This window comes from Pangasianodon hypophthalmus, chromosome 15 (assembly GCF_027358585.1).
Source record: "Pangasianodon hypophthalmus isolate fPanHyp1 chromosome 15, fPanHyp1.pri, whole genome shotgun sequence".
NCBI classification, from domain to species: Eukaryota; Metazoa; Chordata; class Actinopteri; order Siluriformes; family Pangasiidae; genus Pangasianodon; species Pangasianodon hypophthalmus.
Window position 1 is genome coordinate 24,279,898 of NC_069724.1, and position 16,623 is coordinate 24,296,520.

Genomic DNA, 16,623 nt, shown 5'->3' on the forward strand with positions numbered 1-16,623 from the left:
TATTTGTGTATATTTTACTCCTTAAAGTTTGCTAGCTGCTGCTAACAGGACATAAGATTAAAAGAGGTTGCTAACTTTTCTGTCACTTCTATTGACTAGCTGTTATTTTTGTAATTAGCAGGACATTACATACCTCAATCTCATTACACTACTTCTGCTAGTATGTATGTGAATTAAATTGAATTGAAAAGTGAATTGAGTTGTATGCCCTCAACTCAGTTCACCTTTATAGCCCAGGCTAGCTATTATGTGTGTGTGTTTGTGTGTGTGTATGTGTGTGTGTGTGTGTATGTATGTGTCTTTTTATGTCTTTTTAAACTAGAAGACCATGTGGATGGGTGGTTATGTGTGTGTGTGTGTGTACTATTGTGCAAGATCACACATTAATTAAAACCAGAGCAAGTTTTCACTTTTTTCTCTCTGTTAATCTGTTTGTCTGTCTGTCTTTCTGTATCACTGTTTGTCTCTCTCACTGTATGTCTATTTCTCTCTCTCACTGCCTGTATTTCTTCCTAACTGTCTTTCTTCTGCACTCTGTCTCTCTCTCTCTCTGTTCCTGTCACTGTCTGTCTGTCTGTCTGTCTGTCTGATACTGCCTGTCCCTCTCTGTATATCCCTCATTTCCACTGTCTGTCTGTCTGTTTGTTTCTTGCACTGTCTGTCTCTCTCACTATCTGTCTTTCCATCTCTCTCAGTGTAAACAAGTGGTTTTGCTCCTTATTAAAGTTGAATTTTCACTGTCTGTCTTTCCCACTGTCTGTCTCTGTATCACTCTCTCACTGTCTGTTTGTCTCTGTATCACTCTCTCACTGTCTGTCTTTCTCTCTGTCCTGTTTCTCAGTCTATCTCTGCCACAGTCTGTCACTGTCTGTCTGTTTCTCTCTCTGTCTGTCACCATCTGTCTCTGTCTTTTTGACCGTCTTTCTCTATCAGTCAGTCTCTCTGTGGCTGTGTGTCTCTGTCTTTCTTTCAGACTGTCTGTCTCTCTCTCTACTTGTCTGTCTATTTCTCTTACTGTCTATCTGTCTGTCTCACAGTTGGTCTGTACGTATTTCTCTTTCTGTCTCTCTCACGGTTTGTGTTTCTCTCTGCCTGTCTTTCTCTCATTATCTGTCTGTCTGTACAATCGAGTGTTTTTTCTCCTCATTAAATCTGAATTCTCACAGTCTGTCTGTCTCCCTCACCATCTGTCTCTCTCCCTCTCTCTCTCTCTCTCTCTCTCTCTCTCAGTATAATTCTCACTGTCCTGTAATTACACATGAGGAGTTACAATGTTTTTTTTTCCTCTCAGAGAGAGGTTTTTTTTGGGAGCGGTTAATTCGCCGCTTGCTCTTAATCCCTTTAAAGGTATTAATTAAGCCGAGTGAAACCCTAATTTCCTGGGGAGGGGCGGGGCTAGATGAGCCTCGCTAATAAAATTACCTCATTAATGTCTTTATTTGTTCACAGTAACTCATTGAGCATTAGTCTGATGCTGTTTGAGCGGAGAAGAGGGAAGGGGGGCGTCTGCTTTCACTCGTTTTGTTCCCTCCGTAGTGGGCAGGTCTAAATAATGAGGGCCACAGCCTGGGAGATAGAATTAGGAACGAGGGCCACTTCAACAAATATTTGAGCTCTTTTAAACCTGGCCCTTGTACACCAATCACTTGTCCATTAATTACTTCCAGATGGGATTTTGTAGAAATTTTCTTGCCAAACAGCACACACACACACACACACACACTCTTCACAACCTCTTCCTGTGATAAGGACAGGCTTCTTTTTCTTCTTTTGTCTGTTGTTTTTGTCATCGAACATTAATTACGACACCGCCCGGGTCAGCCTCAGCCTCCAGAGCAACGACGTTTAAATGGACATGTAAATAAGGTTGTTGCTGTCTGCATTCCTTTATTAATGTTGCTAGAAGAAGTCAAAAATTAAATGTACACGATGTCCCACTTACCCCAAACATAGTCGATCGGCTGACACATTTGGTGATTTGGTATACACCGTCTCCTTCTTTAGTTCTGCGCTGTAGCTTCAAGGTTAATGTAGCTAACACATCATTTTTATCATCATCTAAATCATCAGACGCAACTCAAATGACACCATTTGTACAAAAAGTTTTTAAAAATTGGCAGAAAAAAATCAGTAGCTACTGATTTTTAAATTGGTAGCTATAAAATCACTTCTAATGTGTAACCCCGCCTTCACATTTTAGGCCACACCTCCTACCTGATTTGAATTGATTCAGCTTTATATTATATTTATATTTTTTTTCCTTGCGTTAACTTTAATAGATAACATAAAGTTATGAAACTGATTTCAGTTTCATTCAAGAATTCCTAAACATCTGTCTCAGCTTTGCATTACATATCCTCAAGATAGGGAAATGTATAATATGTAAGGAATAAAACACTCAGAATCATGCTGTTATAGGAAAATAATCAACAACAGGGTAGTGTGATGAAGCAGAGTTACTGTTGCAACCCTGAAGTTGATTATTTTCCTATTACAGCACAGTCTCCAAATGTTTATTCGTCTCATACCACAGCGATTTGCCAACTTTTTATTAATTAAAGAGTAGCATGTCATATTTTTTATCCATTTAGAGTTACATTTAGGGTTGGGGAACATCCACGAAATAAGTTAGTTCTTGTTCTCACTTCTCTCCACGTAACCAACATCAATCCTGATTGGTTGATTAATTTTCTCTAACAGCAGCTCTGACAGTAGCGCAGCTGCAAATCACAGGTTTATATTAATGCGTTTGTTCTAATACGTTATCGTTTCTATAGCAACAGCTCATTCACAGCGGCGGAAGCTCCACTGATAATAAACAGATTAAAAAATCATTGATCTTGTAAGGCGATGTTTATGTCACATTTATGGAAGGAGTCTCCAGTGTCAGTGCTCTGTAACAGTCAGAGATGAAGCTGTAACTTTAACTTTCTTCAGGACAGAAGAGTTTCCGCTTTGCGGTTTTTGGGCAACGTGCAAGTTTCAGTTTTATTAACTTTAAGAGAGAGAAAAAAGAAAGAGAGGCTGGTGAAGGAAAGACCGTTTATAGCTGCTATAACATCACTAACTTGCTTCATGGACGTTCCACAGCATTAAATATAACTATAATAGAATAGTTGGCACATTGCTGTAGTATGAGAGGAATAAAACACTTCGGGATGTGCAGTTATGGGAAAATAATCAACTATAGGAGTTCCTTACATATTATATTATATTATATTATATTATATTATATTATATTATATATTCCATGGGATTGTCAAAAATATTTTAAAATGCCCCAAACACAAATAAAAAACAGCTTTTTTAAAATAGATAAATAAAATAATAATAACAATAATAATAATAATACTGATATTGGTATAATGATATGTACACGTAACCGTTCGGGTGAGTTGAATGCGCGCGCTCGCTTCCGACCAATCAGAGAGCGCCCTGTTGGCCCTTCGGGTGTTTCCCGTCATGCCGTGCGCGCGGCTGCGATTCGTCAGCAGCCAAACAGGTCCGAAAAGATGGCGGTGTCCATGGCGAAGCTCCTGCCTGCACAGCGATGTCTGCTCCTCGTTTCAGCGCTGTTTTACTGCTCGGTTCGGGGCGAAACAGCGACCGAGGAGCCGCCGCATCGCCGCTTCGAGTATAAATACAGCTTTAAAGGTCCTCACCTGACTCAGAGCGACGGAATGATCCCGTTTTGGGTTCACACTGGCAGTAAGTTCAGCTCTCCTGTTGGTTTAAGTTTATCATGGCTGCTCCTGAGGATGCTCTCTCACCAAACTATGCCTGTTTCTTCAAAAAATAGCACGGTACATGCTTCAAAAAACTCACCAAAACTTTCAGAATTGAGCTGAGAGTAGCTAAGGAGAGGATGCTGGGCAGTTGTTGGGACTGCGCATGCGCAGTAAGTTGAACAAAACTTGGGGGAAGTTCACAGTGACTTCTTTTTCTGCTTTATACTTTAGTTTAATTATAGATTTAATAGTTATCCCTCATCCTATCCACAAATACCTTTAGTTTGAATGCATTTTGCTGCTATTCTGGCAACAACTATAACAGGTTCAACTAAAAAAATAAATAAAAGTAAGCTTGAGATGATTATGAAGGAATGAATAATGAGTAATGAGCCTCTTTTTCCTGTCAGGCGTCACAAATTCCTAAAATGTTAACATCAGAGCACTTTAAAAGGGCTATCACAACACACACACACACACACACACACACACACACACACACACACACACACACACACACATTGAACATCTATAAACCCAATGAAGGATTTTTAATGACTTGAAACCAAAATCACAAAAAAAAGTGCACATTAAGGTGAATACACTGCATCATTACACATCTGTAAACCTTTTTATAATCTTTGGCAGATTGTAGCATTATTGATGACAATTTGTATTGAGATACTGCGTGTGTTATGACCTGATTGACACCCGTCTGTCATCTAAAGTCATTCATGTTGATCTTGTCTTTGTTTTGTTTGACTGATACAAAGCTCTGACACTGGAGACTCCTTCCATAAACGATAAACAAATGATTCGATTGCACACATATCCTTAAAAATCTGTTTATTAATAGTTCAACGTCCAGCGTACGAGTTCCTGTGAATGAGCTGTTACTATAGAAACCATAACAGTTTAATATAGAACGAGTGCATTGATATAAAACCTGTGATTTGCAGCTGCACTACTGTCAGAGCTGCTGTTATAGAAAATGAATCAACAGCTTCTGACCAATCAGAATCCAGAATTTAAAATTCAGCAGTGTTGTGGCATGTGCAGATCATGTGCAGATATAGTTATTGATGTCACATCACAAGAGCTTGATATTTTCCGGGAAACATGCCGATGACTTTCACTGATAGACAAATGATGCAACTTTAAAATAAAATAAAAAAATCTGTCATCAATATTTAATGTAGAAAATCTGGAAAAACTTCTGATCGCTTGCTGTGATTTCAGATATTCAACAGCAAATGCTTTCTGATGCATCTGTAATTGAAAAGTGATAGTGAAAGTGCCTTCAGTTAAATATTTCAGCTTCACAGCCATGAAGGATTTTAAAGCATGTTGAACAGCGAGTTCAGTCAGACGGTTAATGCACATATTATCACAAGCCTTGCTTATCAGAGCTTTGTCCACAGCTCAGGGTCAATATCTGAGCTACGAACATTAAACTGCTTCCTCTGGGTGTGTTTTTCCTTGAGTAAAGAGTTAAATCAGAGACAATGCTCCTGTGGGATAAAGGTCTCTGTTGCAACACGTCCCACGTTCTCACTAAAGCTGAGCTGAAATCTCAGAATCGCTGACTCGACTCGCCTCGACTCGCACTACGTGACTTTGTTTGGTGTTTGGTGTCGTAGTGTGTGTCCTCTACCTGATCGTTTGCAGATTGCAGATGAGGCACACACACTACATGATCATTGATTGCGGATGAACGAGACTGATCCCCAAATCCTGTGTTCTCACGAAAATAAACATGACAGCTGTCTGTCACATGACTCACTTGTTTTGTATGGAAACATGAAATAAGAGAAAATATGGAGGAAGGATTATTAGAGGAGATGTGGGTTGCAAGGATTGTCTGTTCTGCAAAGAGAATCGGAGGTATAGTGCAAAAAAACTGCGTCAGCAGAAATATAACGACCTTTTGGGTATGATAAACCAATCGCTTCTCGTAGAGAGTGATAAAATTGTGCTTACATTTTTTTCCTTGCTCTCCCACACAGATAGAGCGATGATAAACTAAATCCATGTCGCACACTTGTAGAAAAAGTGCAGGTGTGTGTGAACGTAGAGTTACTGACACTCAGAACAAGGAAAGCATCAAACCATATTTTTATTTTGTTCTAAGAATCTGATTGGTAGAATTTTTTTAAATAAAATGTAATTACTCATTTTTCTCAAGGTCTAAATCTATAGTTCGTGATCCCGACGATTTTCCTGAGCTTGTATGCCGCACTTATTTCAGCCCAACTTCTTCCTTGTTCCCAGATGCGATCCCAAGTGCCGATCAGATCCGGATCACACCGTCTCTGCGCAGTCAGAGGGGCTCGGTTTGGACCAAATCTCCGGTGAGCTTCGAGCACTGGGAGGCCGAGGTGGCGTTCCGTATATCCGGACGAGGGAGAACCGGAGCTGACGGACTGGTACATAAAAAAAAAAAAAAAAAAATGATACGCTGAGGGCAGGAATGATCGAATTTGAATTGTTGTGTGTGTTTTAAAGCTGTGTGTGTGTGTGTGTGTGTGTGTGTGTGTTGCGTAGGCCATATGGTACACGGAGAATCAGGGTCTGGAGGGTCCGGTGTACGGAGCTGCTGATCAGTGGAACGGCCTGGGAATATTCTTTGACTCCTTTGACAACGATGGAAAGGTCGGTCTGGACGCCATTTTGTATTTTAATCACACAATTAATCAATTTATTTGTAAAATGGAGGAAATGGATATTAATGAATTTAATGAACTCGTTCACATGAATCAGTGATGCTTTGATTCACTCGTATGAGATTGAAACGGTTGTTCCACAGCATTAAATGTATCTGTATCCCTGTTGTTGATTATTTTCCTGTAACAGCGCCACACGCAGTGTTTTATTCCTTCCTATTGTTCTGCCTTTTTAGAAAAATAATCCAGTCATCCTCGTCGTGGGAAACAACGGCAAACTTGTTTACGATCATCAGAAGTAAGTAAACACCAGAAGTGGTTTTATGGAGTGTTTAAGCACGTGTGTGTGTGTGTGTGTGTGTGAACACACCCTCCCAAAATCGGCCACGTTCTTAAGCAATGATTAAATATTTAACAATCTGTTTGAATAAAGTAATACAGAAGTCAAACAGATCTTGGTGGCTTGATTTCTGTGTTTGTTTAATAAATCACTTTTTTTTCTTTTTTTTTTTTCCTCTTTCCCCACACAGCGATGGTTCGACCCAAACCCTGGGCACCTGCCTCCGGGATTTCAGGAATAAACCGTATCCTATCCGAGCCAAAGTCATCTACTACAAGAAGACGTTAACGGTAACGAGTTTTTCACTTAAAAATGACTTCAGGTCCGAGGTTTTAAATTTAATCCTGTATTTACACTAGAAACGCTCTAGTGCCTCTTGTGGGCGTGGCCTATTCAGTATTTTGTTCTGATAAATGCTTGTAATGAGAAAAAAAGTTGTAATATTTGAACACATTTTGGTGACTGGAAAATGAACGCAGAAGTAAAATCTTATCGCATGGAAAATTGTTCTCTGTTCTCATAAATGTTTTTTCCAGGTTTTGATCAATAACGGATTCACGCCGGAAAAAGACGATTATGAATTCTGTACTAAAGTGGAAAACATGATCGTTCCATCCACAGGATATTTTGGCATTTCGGCTGCTACAGGAGGACTCGCAGGTCTGAGAACTAAAAGAGAAATTGCACAGAAAGTGTTTTTTTAAAAATATACATCTCTGTAAAAGCAATGAATTTATTTTTATAAATATTTGTTTTTAAAAGCATATCGCTTTATGCTGTAAGCTGTTCACTATAATTATTTTCTTTGTACTTCATACTAAAAAGGTTTATTTTTATTAATTACAATTTTCTTTTACAATTCTTTTTACTTCATTTTAATTTTTACTTTTATTTTATTAAAATTTATTATTTTATTTTATTTTTTACTCTTATTTTCTTTGCATTCCATATTAAAAATGTTCCTTTATTTTTATAAATTTTTCTTTTTACTTGACCTTTTATATTCTTATATAAAATTTATGTATTTCATATAAAAGATCTTTACTTCTATTTATTTTATTAATTTATTTTACTATTATTTTCTTTGTACATCATATTAACAGGCTTTATTTTTGTTTATTTTATTAATGAATTTTCAGCCCTTCTTTTCTTTTTTTTTTTTTATTAATTTTTTAAAATTCTATTAAGGCTTTTTTATTGTACTCTTATTTTCTTTGAACTTCATGTTAAAATACTTTAGTTTTATATATTTTATTAGTTTTTATTTTTCTATTTTATTAATTTTACCCTTCATTTCTTTTTACTTCGTATTAATGAAGTTTTTTTTTTTTTTGGTTAAATGTACCTGTGTTTTTTTTCACTTGCTGCTGCTCCAGTTGATTTATTTTTGGATATTTTGTTGTTTATATGTTTCCAGATGACCATGACGTCCTGTCGTTCCTGCTGTTCAGATTAACCGAGCCCGGACAAAACCTGGTACGCTTGTAGTTTTTCTCTCCACCACACACTGCTCAGTACTCGTCCACACACTTAAGCGACGTTAGAAAAAACCCTCAGTCCTTATTTCATAAGTGTTCACCAATTACTCCATTCTTTTGTGGGCCGTAATTGGAGTAGAAGTGTGTGTGTGTGTGTGTGTGTGTGTGTGTGTGTGTGTGTGTGTGTGCGCGTGTGGTGCGCTAGGCCTCCCGTGAACTCTGAATGTGTGTTTTGTTTCTTTCTTTTCTTTTCTTTTTTTTTTTGCGCAGCCTCCACCCGAACAAGAGATTCCCAAAGAGGAGCAGGACAAGTACCAGGAGGAATTTCAGAATTTCCAACAAGAGCTGGACAAAAAGAAAGAGGAGTTTCAGAAGGAGCACCCCGACGTCCATGGGCAGCCCTGTGAGAGACACACACACACACACACACACACACACACACTCTCATACTCATACACACTCCACCTCCAACATGAAGTCCTGCTTTTACAACAGAGCCCTCTCACTGAAGACGTGATGGACAAATTAGAGAAAAATTAGGAAAGTAAGCTTCAATAGTGGCACACAGCTCTTAAAGTTCAGGTCAACACACACACACACACACACATCATGCATTTGCTTTGTTTTCTCTTTTCTAATACGTCTTTAAGAGGTGCTGCCATTTAATTAATTTAACAATGACAAATTCGAGTTAACCCTGAACACTCGTCTTTATCGGCTGTATTTCTGTTTAAATGTCGCTTTTACCAAAAGGTTTTTAAACTTTACAGTAAGGACGAGACGCAAGAATGTACACCATGACAAGGGCAAAGCCATGTTACAAAAACTTAACTTATTTAAACTTATTTAGCAAAATTAAAAGTAAGAATGAAAGGATTCATCATACACATTATAAAATAACATCATAATTCTTTTTTCATGGCACTGATGGTAAGAAAACTAAATGTTATTGTAAAAACGATTATAGCTGTCCTGTATGTTTGTTTGTTTGTTTGTTCATCTATTTATTTGTCTATTTATTTGACTGGCTTACTTACGAAACTGGAAATATTATGACTATATTATGACTTGACAGCATGTCAAATCTCCAATTTTGGAAAATCACTCCAAAATACTCAGTACGTTCTTTTCCTTCCAGCCTTTTTTTTTTTTTTCTTTTCAAATGTGAGCCACAAAATTCACTTGAAATTGAGTTTGAAAAATGCAGCAAGATGTGAAAAAGAATTATGGAAACTGTTTTTTTTTTCCCCGATTAAATAACGTAAGAGACGTGAGTGGACAGATGAAGAAAGAATTTTTTTCTCAGTTTAATTAATTAAAAAAGTGACATCAATCCATGACCAGAATAAATCATTAATGTTAAATCTTTCCATTATGCTGCTGCTGTTTTGGAAATTTTCAAGATTTTCACACAAACGTAGTCGATAGAAACACAGGTTCAATTTTCAAGCAGATTCATCGCGTTTTCTTTTGCTAACTTTTCAGAAATTCGTTTTAAATGTGCGAAACGTTTCGATGGAAACGCGGCTAGTTGAGAAACAAAACTAGCTTCATTTGAGTTTTATTTATTTTTTTTTTTTTATTTCTGATGGTGTTATTCATTTTCAGATCATAAGAGGTTGTAACTTTAAGGAAGAATGTAGAGATTATGAAGTAAAAACACCCTGAAAAACCTTAAAAACAAAATGAAACCTCAGTTCGCTGTCTGTCTGTGTATTCACTTTGTTACAGTTTTACAAATGTTTTGTCATATTTTGAAAATCAGTTAGTTTTAATGTTTATCAGTACTTCAAAACTGTGACTAAATCCAAAGACACAACATCACACAAGCAAAACACGCAGCAGACAAAACAGGTTTTTTATTCAAGGTTAAATACTGAAAGATCAGCAGCATAATAAAGAAGAGAAGAGAAGACGAAACATTCCTCTGAATGCATTAAAGGTCTTAAAAGTCTAAAGGTCTTCATCTATATGTTTTTTTTAATGGACTTAACTGTAGTGAAGTGAACTGCTAGTTAGCGCTGGTTAACTAGTTAAAATGTCCATGCTAACAGTCCTGTAGATGCTTGTTATCATGATACATCACATCATGGCATGTTTGCAGTGCTGTCGCTTTTTAACAGTGTGTTAGATATTCTACTGTCTCTGCGTGCGATGTTCCAGTGATCTGAATTCTCCTCTTCCTCAGTGGAGGAACAGTACGAGAGCGTGAGCGACCGCGAGATCCGTCAGGTGTTCGAGGGTCAGAACCGAATCCACCTGGAGATTAAACAGCTGAACCGGCAGCTGGCCATGATCCTGGACGAGCAGCGCCGCTACGTCTCCGTCATCACTGAGGAGATCTCCAAACGCTCGGGACAGGCCCAGTCGGGGCAGGTAGGACCCGGTGGGGGGTGAAATGTCAGATGAATGAAATGATGACGAGTGAATAGTGGTGTAAAAATCATCGTGTTCATGTTTGTTCAGGGTCCGAGTCAGGAATTGGACACGATAATCACAAATCAACAGGAAGTCCTGCGCAATCTCAACGAGTTAAGGTGAGTTTAATGAAGCGTCCTGTCTCCAGCGTTACAATTCAACACACAACAACTACACAATACAAACACATGGTGAAAATAGTGCAGTAGTGCAAGACACGAACACACAATGCTTCATAAAAACATGTGAACGGATTAAAAACGTGTGCAATCGTTGATACTGTGACGTTTTCTAGAAGGAGTCTCCAGTGTCAGTGCTTTGTAACAGTCAGAGGTAAACCTGCTCTATAAACATGAAATAAACACGTGAACATCTGCAAAAAAAAAAAAAAAAAATCCTGAAATGAAATCCAGGGCAACGTCGCCGCCATAAATCTGCGTTAAACCCAATAGCTGAGGTGTCTGAGCTCAGTGAGTAATCCAGCGTTAATCACTTCCTCAAGTGAAATCCTCCTCCACACACACACACACACACACACACACAGCTATCTCCCCCACCTGCCCTGGATGATAAACCCCAGAGACCCCCAGCTGGGCAGCTGCAGTATCGGAGCTCGTCTCCCCCTCACACTCCCTTTTGTTTGCTTTGACCTGCTGTGTTTCACTCATGATAAGATGAAGATGGTGAAGATGATGATGATGTTGAAGATGATGAGGAGGAACCGTTCTCTTCTGTGACCGTTATGTTGTGAGTTCAATTCCCATAAAGGCTGTTGCATGTTTGCCTTTTAGTTAGTGACTCTTACCGTATGTTCACTTTAGCACTATACGACACGGAGTCACGATGTCACGGTTTCAGCGACGTTTACGTTGAGATTTTCTCATTTCTATGCAAATTAGCTATGATGCCGCAAAGCGACAGATCCAGACGGCTGTACGGAGTCCGACGTGATCCGAGGTTTCTTCATTTCCCCACTCATGACCTTAGTTCCTACCTGCAGTTAGTTCCTGTTTACTGTTTGACACACAAAATGGAGGAAAAACCTATAACGTTGTAATGAAAGAGTCAGGAATAAAAAAATGAAGCTTGGAATGAAGGTGAGTGTACGTAGCTAGTATAGTTAGCTTGATTTGTTAATCTAATCTGAGAACGTTGCTAGTATGAAGCTTAACGTGTAAATCAAACAAGTGTTTTTCACACTGTCTAGTGCGTTGTGTGTTGAACCACTCTCGCTGTTCACTACATAATGTATTATTGGTTAGTACTCAGTGTGAAGGTTTGCTCTTTTGGGTTAATCCACTTCATATTGTTTGAATTATGTTGCAGATTTTTCTCTGATCTTGTATAGATTAGTAAAATAATCCGTAAAGATAAGCTTCTAATGCTGAATTTATTAATCTATTGGCTCGAGTGTACATCTGATAAAATCACTCCGTGGAAATAAAAAGGCTTTTGCTTCATATGTAGGTCATTTAGAACAAATGTAGATTAGACGAAGGGTTTAATGTGTGTCTCGAGCGATCTAACGCTTGTCCGATCATCTGCGAAACAAATTCCTGTTCTCAGCTTGTTTAGTGTTACTGAGAAACCGCAAAGAAGCGTAAACTCCTCTGTCCTGAAGATGTCGGAAAACTTCAAGTTACAGCTTTACCTCTGACTGTTACAAAGCACTGACACTGGAGACTCCTTCCATAAACGTTAAATAAATGCTTTTATAATGTCTGCTGTACAAGTCCCTGTGGATGAGCTGTTACTATAGAAACGTATTAGAAGGAGCGTATTAATGTAAACCTGTGTTGTAAATTATTCAACAGCTTGTGACCAATCAGAATCCAGAATTCAGCTGGGCTTTTTTTAAGCAGCCAGATTTAACAATAAGAATCAGTGATTTCCTGAAGTTCATTAGTGACTATTCGTCTTTTTTTTTTTTTTTTTGCTTGTGTTTTAAATCTCGAAGAAACATTTCCGCTTTTCTTCACACCTCAATGAAGGTCTCGATCTGAAATACACAACCTGTTTCTGACCCTGTTCTGATTTGAATGACATTTTCTGTGAAATTAAACGATGCTAAATGAAAGCATGCCATCTCTTTATATCTAATTCTTTTTGTTGTAATTGTGTGCAATATGTTTAAGAAGGAGAACATGGGTTTTGGGGGGATTAATTTAGATGTGTAATTTAAAGGTGGATTCTGGGAATAATTTTGTGTGTGTGTGTGTGGGGAGTTTGAAGGATTAGGGGATTAGATCAGGGAAAACATGCTGTAATATTTGCATTTGATTTACGTTTAAGGAATTTCGCTTCACAGCGTATTAAGGTTTGAGTGTTGTGCTGCAGTGACAGTGTTTGGCCACTAGAGGCGCTGTGAAACCTTTCTTGTTGATTGATCAACTTTTAAAGCATAAAACCTTTCCTGAGTAACTTTTTTCCCACAAAAGGAAGTGCCTGGACTAAAATCCTGAAATAAATTTAAACATAAAATTATTAATAAACTGGTTTAGGAGCCTAAATATATATGTCGAGTTATTTTGGTGTTTATCTGTACATATTCTGTGATTGTGAATTTCCTGAGAAAGTGGATCTCTCTGTCATTTCTACACAAGATCAAAATGTAAACATATTAAATATTTTGTCGTGTGTGTGTGTGTTTAATAGAAACAGCTTTTCAGTGTCGGTGCAGCAGCTGAGTGCAGCGCAGCAGGGAAACGCCGGCGCGTTGGGCACGTACGAGGCAGTCCAACACTTTAACGACATCAAGGAGCATCTGCACGTCGTCAAGAGGAACGTCGAGCACATCATCCAGAGAAACGCGGTGAGCTCACGGTGCACAATATTTCATACACGAAGTGAAAATGATCAAGAAAAAATATTAATCCAGAATATTTAAGGGAAGGTCCTATTAGATTTGAGTATCTATCTATCTATCTGTTTACATATAAAAGAGTTTTAATGAAAAGAGCTTTGGAGCTGAGACTTGGTTCCAAATATACAATAATATTATAGAAATAGAAATGCATAAAATTTGCATGTAAATAAAAATAAGAATTTTGACACATTATAAACAAAAACTAGGGGTGGAAACTCTAAATTCTATCGAATGTAAACCTAATTAAACGCAAACTTATTCTCTGATTCTGTCGATATTTTTCCAAAGAATGTGCTGGTCCAAAATATTTGTATTTTTGTGGATTACTGAATCATAACTCATTCTCATAAAGTAGAGAAAACCTGAATGTGGCTTTTTTGCGTGCTTTTTTTTTAACCTCTTGATAAAGTGATATAAATGATGGTGATATTCGTGTGTGTGTGTGTGTGTGTGAGACGCCGCATGACGTCGCTGTGAGTAATTATTTTGCTGTGGTTAATTTTTCCTCCGCAGCCTCCAGCGGAGAAGCAGAAATGTCCCGAGCCGCCTCCTCCGCCACCCTGTCTCTCCACAGTGCACTTCGTGATCTTTATCGTCGTTCAGACGCTGCTGTTTTTCGGATACGTCATGTACAAGTGAGTTTCATCTGCCAACAAGATTTACGAAGAAAGACGTGCAGTGCGGCAAAATTCGTCAGCTCAGCGTAGACCAAAATCTCAAACGTACACGCTGACTGATTCAGTCTGCTTATTTTTCTTGTAGATAAACGAAATAAACTCCATAGAGTATTTTTTATTATTAATTTATTTCCTTAACATATTTATATGCTAAGGAAATTTCAGCTTGTTGTAATTATCCATACTGTATTCTCTCAATCCTAATGGATATGATGTGATTATTTTAATTTTTGGTCTGATTTCAGTCATTTTACTGTCACGTTTAATAAATATGAGAAGTAAATTCTGCTATTTTAGATCATTTTAATGCAGTTTATTAAATCTAATAAATACTTTAAAACTCTCTATCTCTCTTTCTCTCTTCAGAAGCCAACAGGAAGCAGCGGCGAAGAAATTCTTTTGATGAACTTTTGCCGAACGCAGCACAGTCGTCTAGCTTTGTTGGAAAAACAACATTGTTATAAGTTATTCTACTTGAAAGCCTGAAGTATTTTTTTAATTTGATCTGAATTGTACAGGGTGTAAATGAGTGAGTGTTCCTGTTTTGGTTTAAAGTCCCTTAAATTTCATGTAGTAATATATTGGGTTAGTGTTATGAATTTCTACTTCAGTGTGTATCGCTTCAGGAAACCAACCACTGTCCCTCTGAGATGCCACTCTACTGTAGAACCATGATCTTTTATATCACAAGTTGTTTAGAGGGGAAAATGCTGTCTATTCCTGAAGCCTTGTAGCCAAACTGCCAAAAAAAAAAAAAAAAAGAAACCTGGATTTTTTTTTTCTCAGAGCAATTTACATAAACAGATCACAAACCCACAGGAGTGGTCTCGTTATTTATCACTGACCTCTGTGACCTTCACACATCGTACAAAACGACATGTATATCTCTTACATTTTATACTATATTTTATATCTTTTACCAAAAACAACTTTATCAGTTTATTGAGATAGCCACAGCGCTGTTCATTTCTGGATTCTGATTGGTCAGATACTGACTGGTGTTGATTAATTCTCTATACCAGCAGATCTGTCAGTAGTGCAGCTGCAAATCCCGGGTTTATATTAACACACTCGTTATCGTTTCTATAGTAACGGCTCATTCACGGGGACGTGTACGGCGGACGCTCCACTGATAATAAACAGATTAAAAAAGAAAAATCATTGATGTGGTGAAGTTTTTTGTAAGGAGATGTTTATTCAACATTTATGGAAGGAGTCTCCAGTGTCAGCGCTTTGTCGCTTTGTATCAGTCAGACGTAAAGCTTTATGTTTTCCCAGAGGAGTTTACGCTTCTTTGCCATCGGAAACAAACAAACAAACAAAAAACAAGCTGCATGTTTTTTTTTTATTATTATTATTATTATTATTATTATTATTATTATTGAGTTCGAGAGAGAAAAGAAAAGAGAGAGGCTGGTGAGGGAACAATTATTTATAGCTGCTATAATGTAAGCAAGAACTTACGTTGTTTCAGAATATTAAATGTAACTACAAATGGATAAAAAGTGTGATGTACTTTAATGAATAACATTATAATAATTGGTAACTTGCTGTGGTATAAGAGGAATAAAACACTTTGGGACATTATGTTATAGAAAAATAATCAACTTTGAGGTGGTAACAGTAACGCCGCTTCATCACACCATCCTATCGTTGATTATTTTCCTGTTGCAGCGTGACAGAGTTTATTCCAGATGTTTCCCAGTTAGAAATGTTTTTGGATGATGTATATAAAACAAACCCCTTTACAAGCTTGTGTTATATATTTTTTTATTTTTTTTTAAATATTACATACTTAATTCACTGAAGTGACACCCTCAGTTGTGACTTACAATATTTTTAATGCTATATCATTTTATTATTAAAAAAAAAAACAAGCCAGCCAAAGCAATTTACTGCACAAACGAATGATAATGGGTTAATATAACATTTTACGCTACTTTAAACGCTACATTCTGGTGTTTCTGGGGGGAAAATGGTTGACTTTCTGGCAAAAAAAACCCTCAGTTGTAGCCTTTGTGAGAAGGGCACGTTATTCTTCCTGGTCATGAATGAAAAAGAGGTTCCTGGTGAGAGAGCTGTGTAAACGCTGATCATGTTCACACCCCCTCATTCCGCTTCATTCACTCTTCCTGTAACACATTGTGTAAATGTAAGGATTAAGAGACACTTTCGCTGCCTCAGTGACGCTCCTCTTCTCCTCGTCCTCATTAGCTGCGTACGGGATTCGCTTAATGATTAAAAACAGCAGAGGTGGAAACCCTCCCCGCAGGAGGCTCTACAAATACACACTGTAACTCTGCATTTATCCTGACTGTTTTTATACACAATATACAATCATTTCATCTGAATTTGGTCATTAAATATGTGACACTTTGTCATAAGTGGTGCATTTTTAAACAACAATTTGTCAAGAAAATAATTGTTTGGAAAAGAATTAAGTAGAAGATGAT

General features: G+C 37.6%; 1 protein-coding gene across 1 annotated transcript; it reads left to right on the forward strand.

The window, feature by feature from the left end:
- Positions 1-3,468: 3,468 nt before the first annotated feature.
- Positions 3,469-15,328, forward strand: lman1 (lectin, mannose-binding, 1). The gene is made up of 13 exons (XM_034311525.2): positions 3,469-3,708; positions 6,000-6,154; positions 6,273-6,380; positions 6,628-6,689; positions 6,922-7,021; positions 7,268-7,391; positions 8,149-8,207; positions 8,480-8,612; positions 10,398-10,585; positions 10,676-10,746; positions 13,283-13,439; positions 14,007-14,128; positions 14,537-15,328. Exons 1-13 carry the CDS (start codon positions 3,513-3,515, stop codon positions 14,571-14,573), a joined length of 1,512 nt encoding a protein of 503 aa, XP_034167416.1. The 5' UTR covers positions 3,469-3,512; the 3' UTR covers positions 14,574-15,328.
- The last annotated feature ends 1,295 nt before the right edge of the window (positions 15,329-16,623 follow it).

Excerpts from the sequence above, each read along its gene's own strand:
- lman1 (XM_034311525.2), top strand. The coding sequence starts at position 3,513 with ATGGCGGTGTCCATGGCGAAGCTCCTGCCTGCACAGCGATGTCTGCTC. Across the intron at positions 7,392-8,148 it reads TGCTACAGGAGGACTCGCAG|ATGACCATGACGTCCTGTCG; the intron begins GTCTGAGAACTA and ends ATATGTTTCCAG. Across the intron at positions 13,440-14,006 it reads ACATCATCCAGAGAAACGCG|CCTCCAGCGGAGAAGCAGAA; the intron begins GTGAGCTCACGG and ends TTTCCTCCGCAG.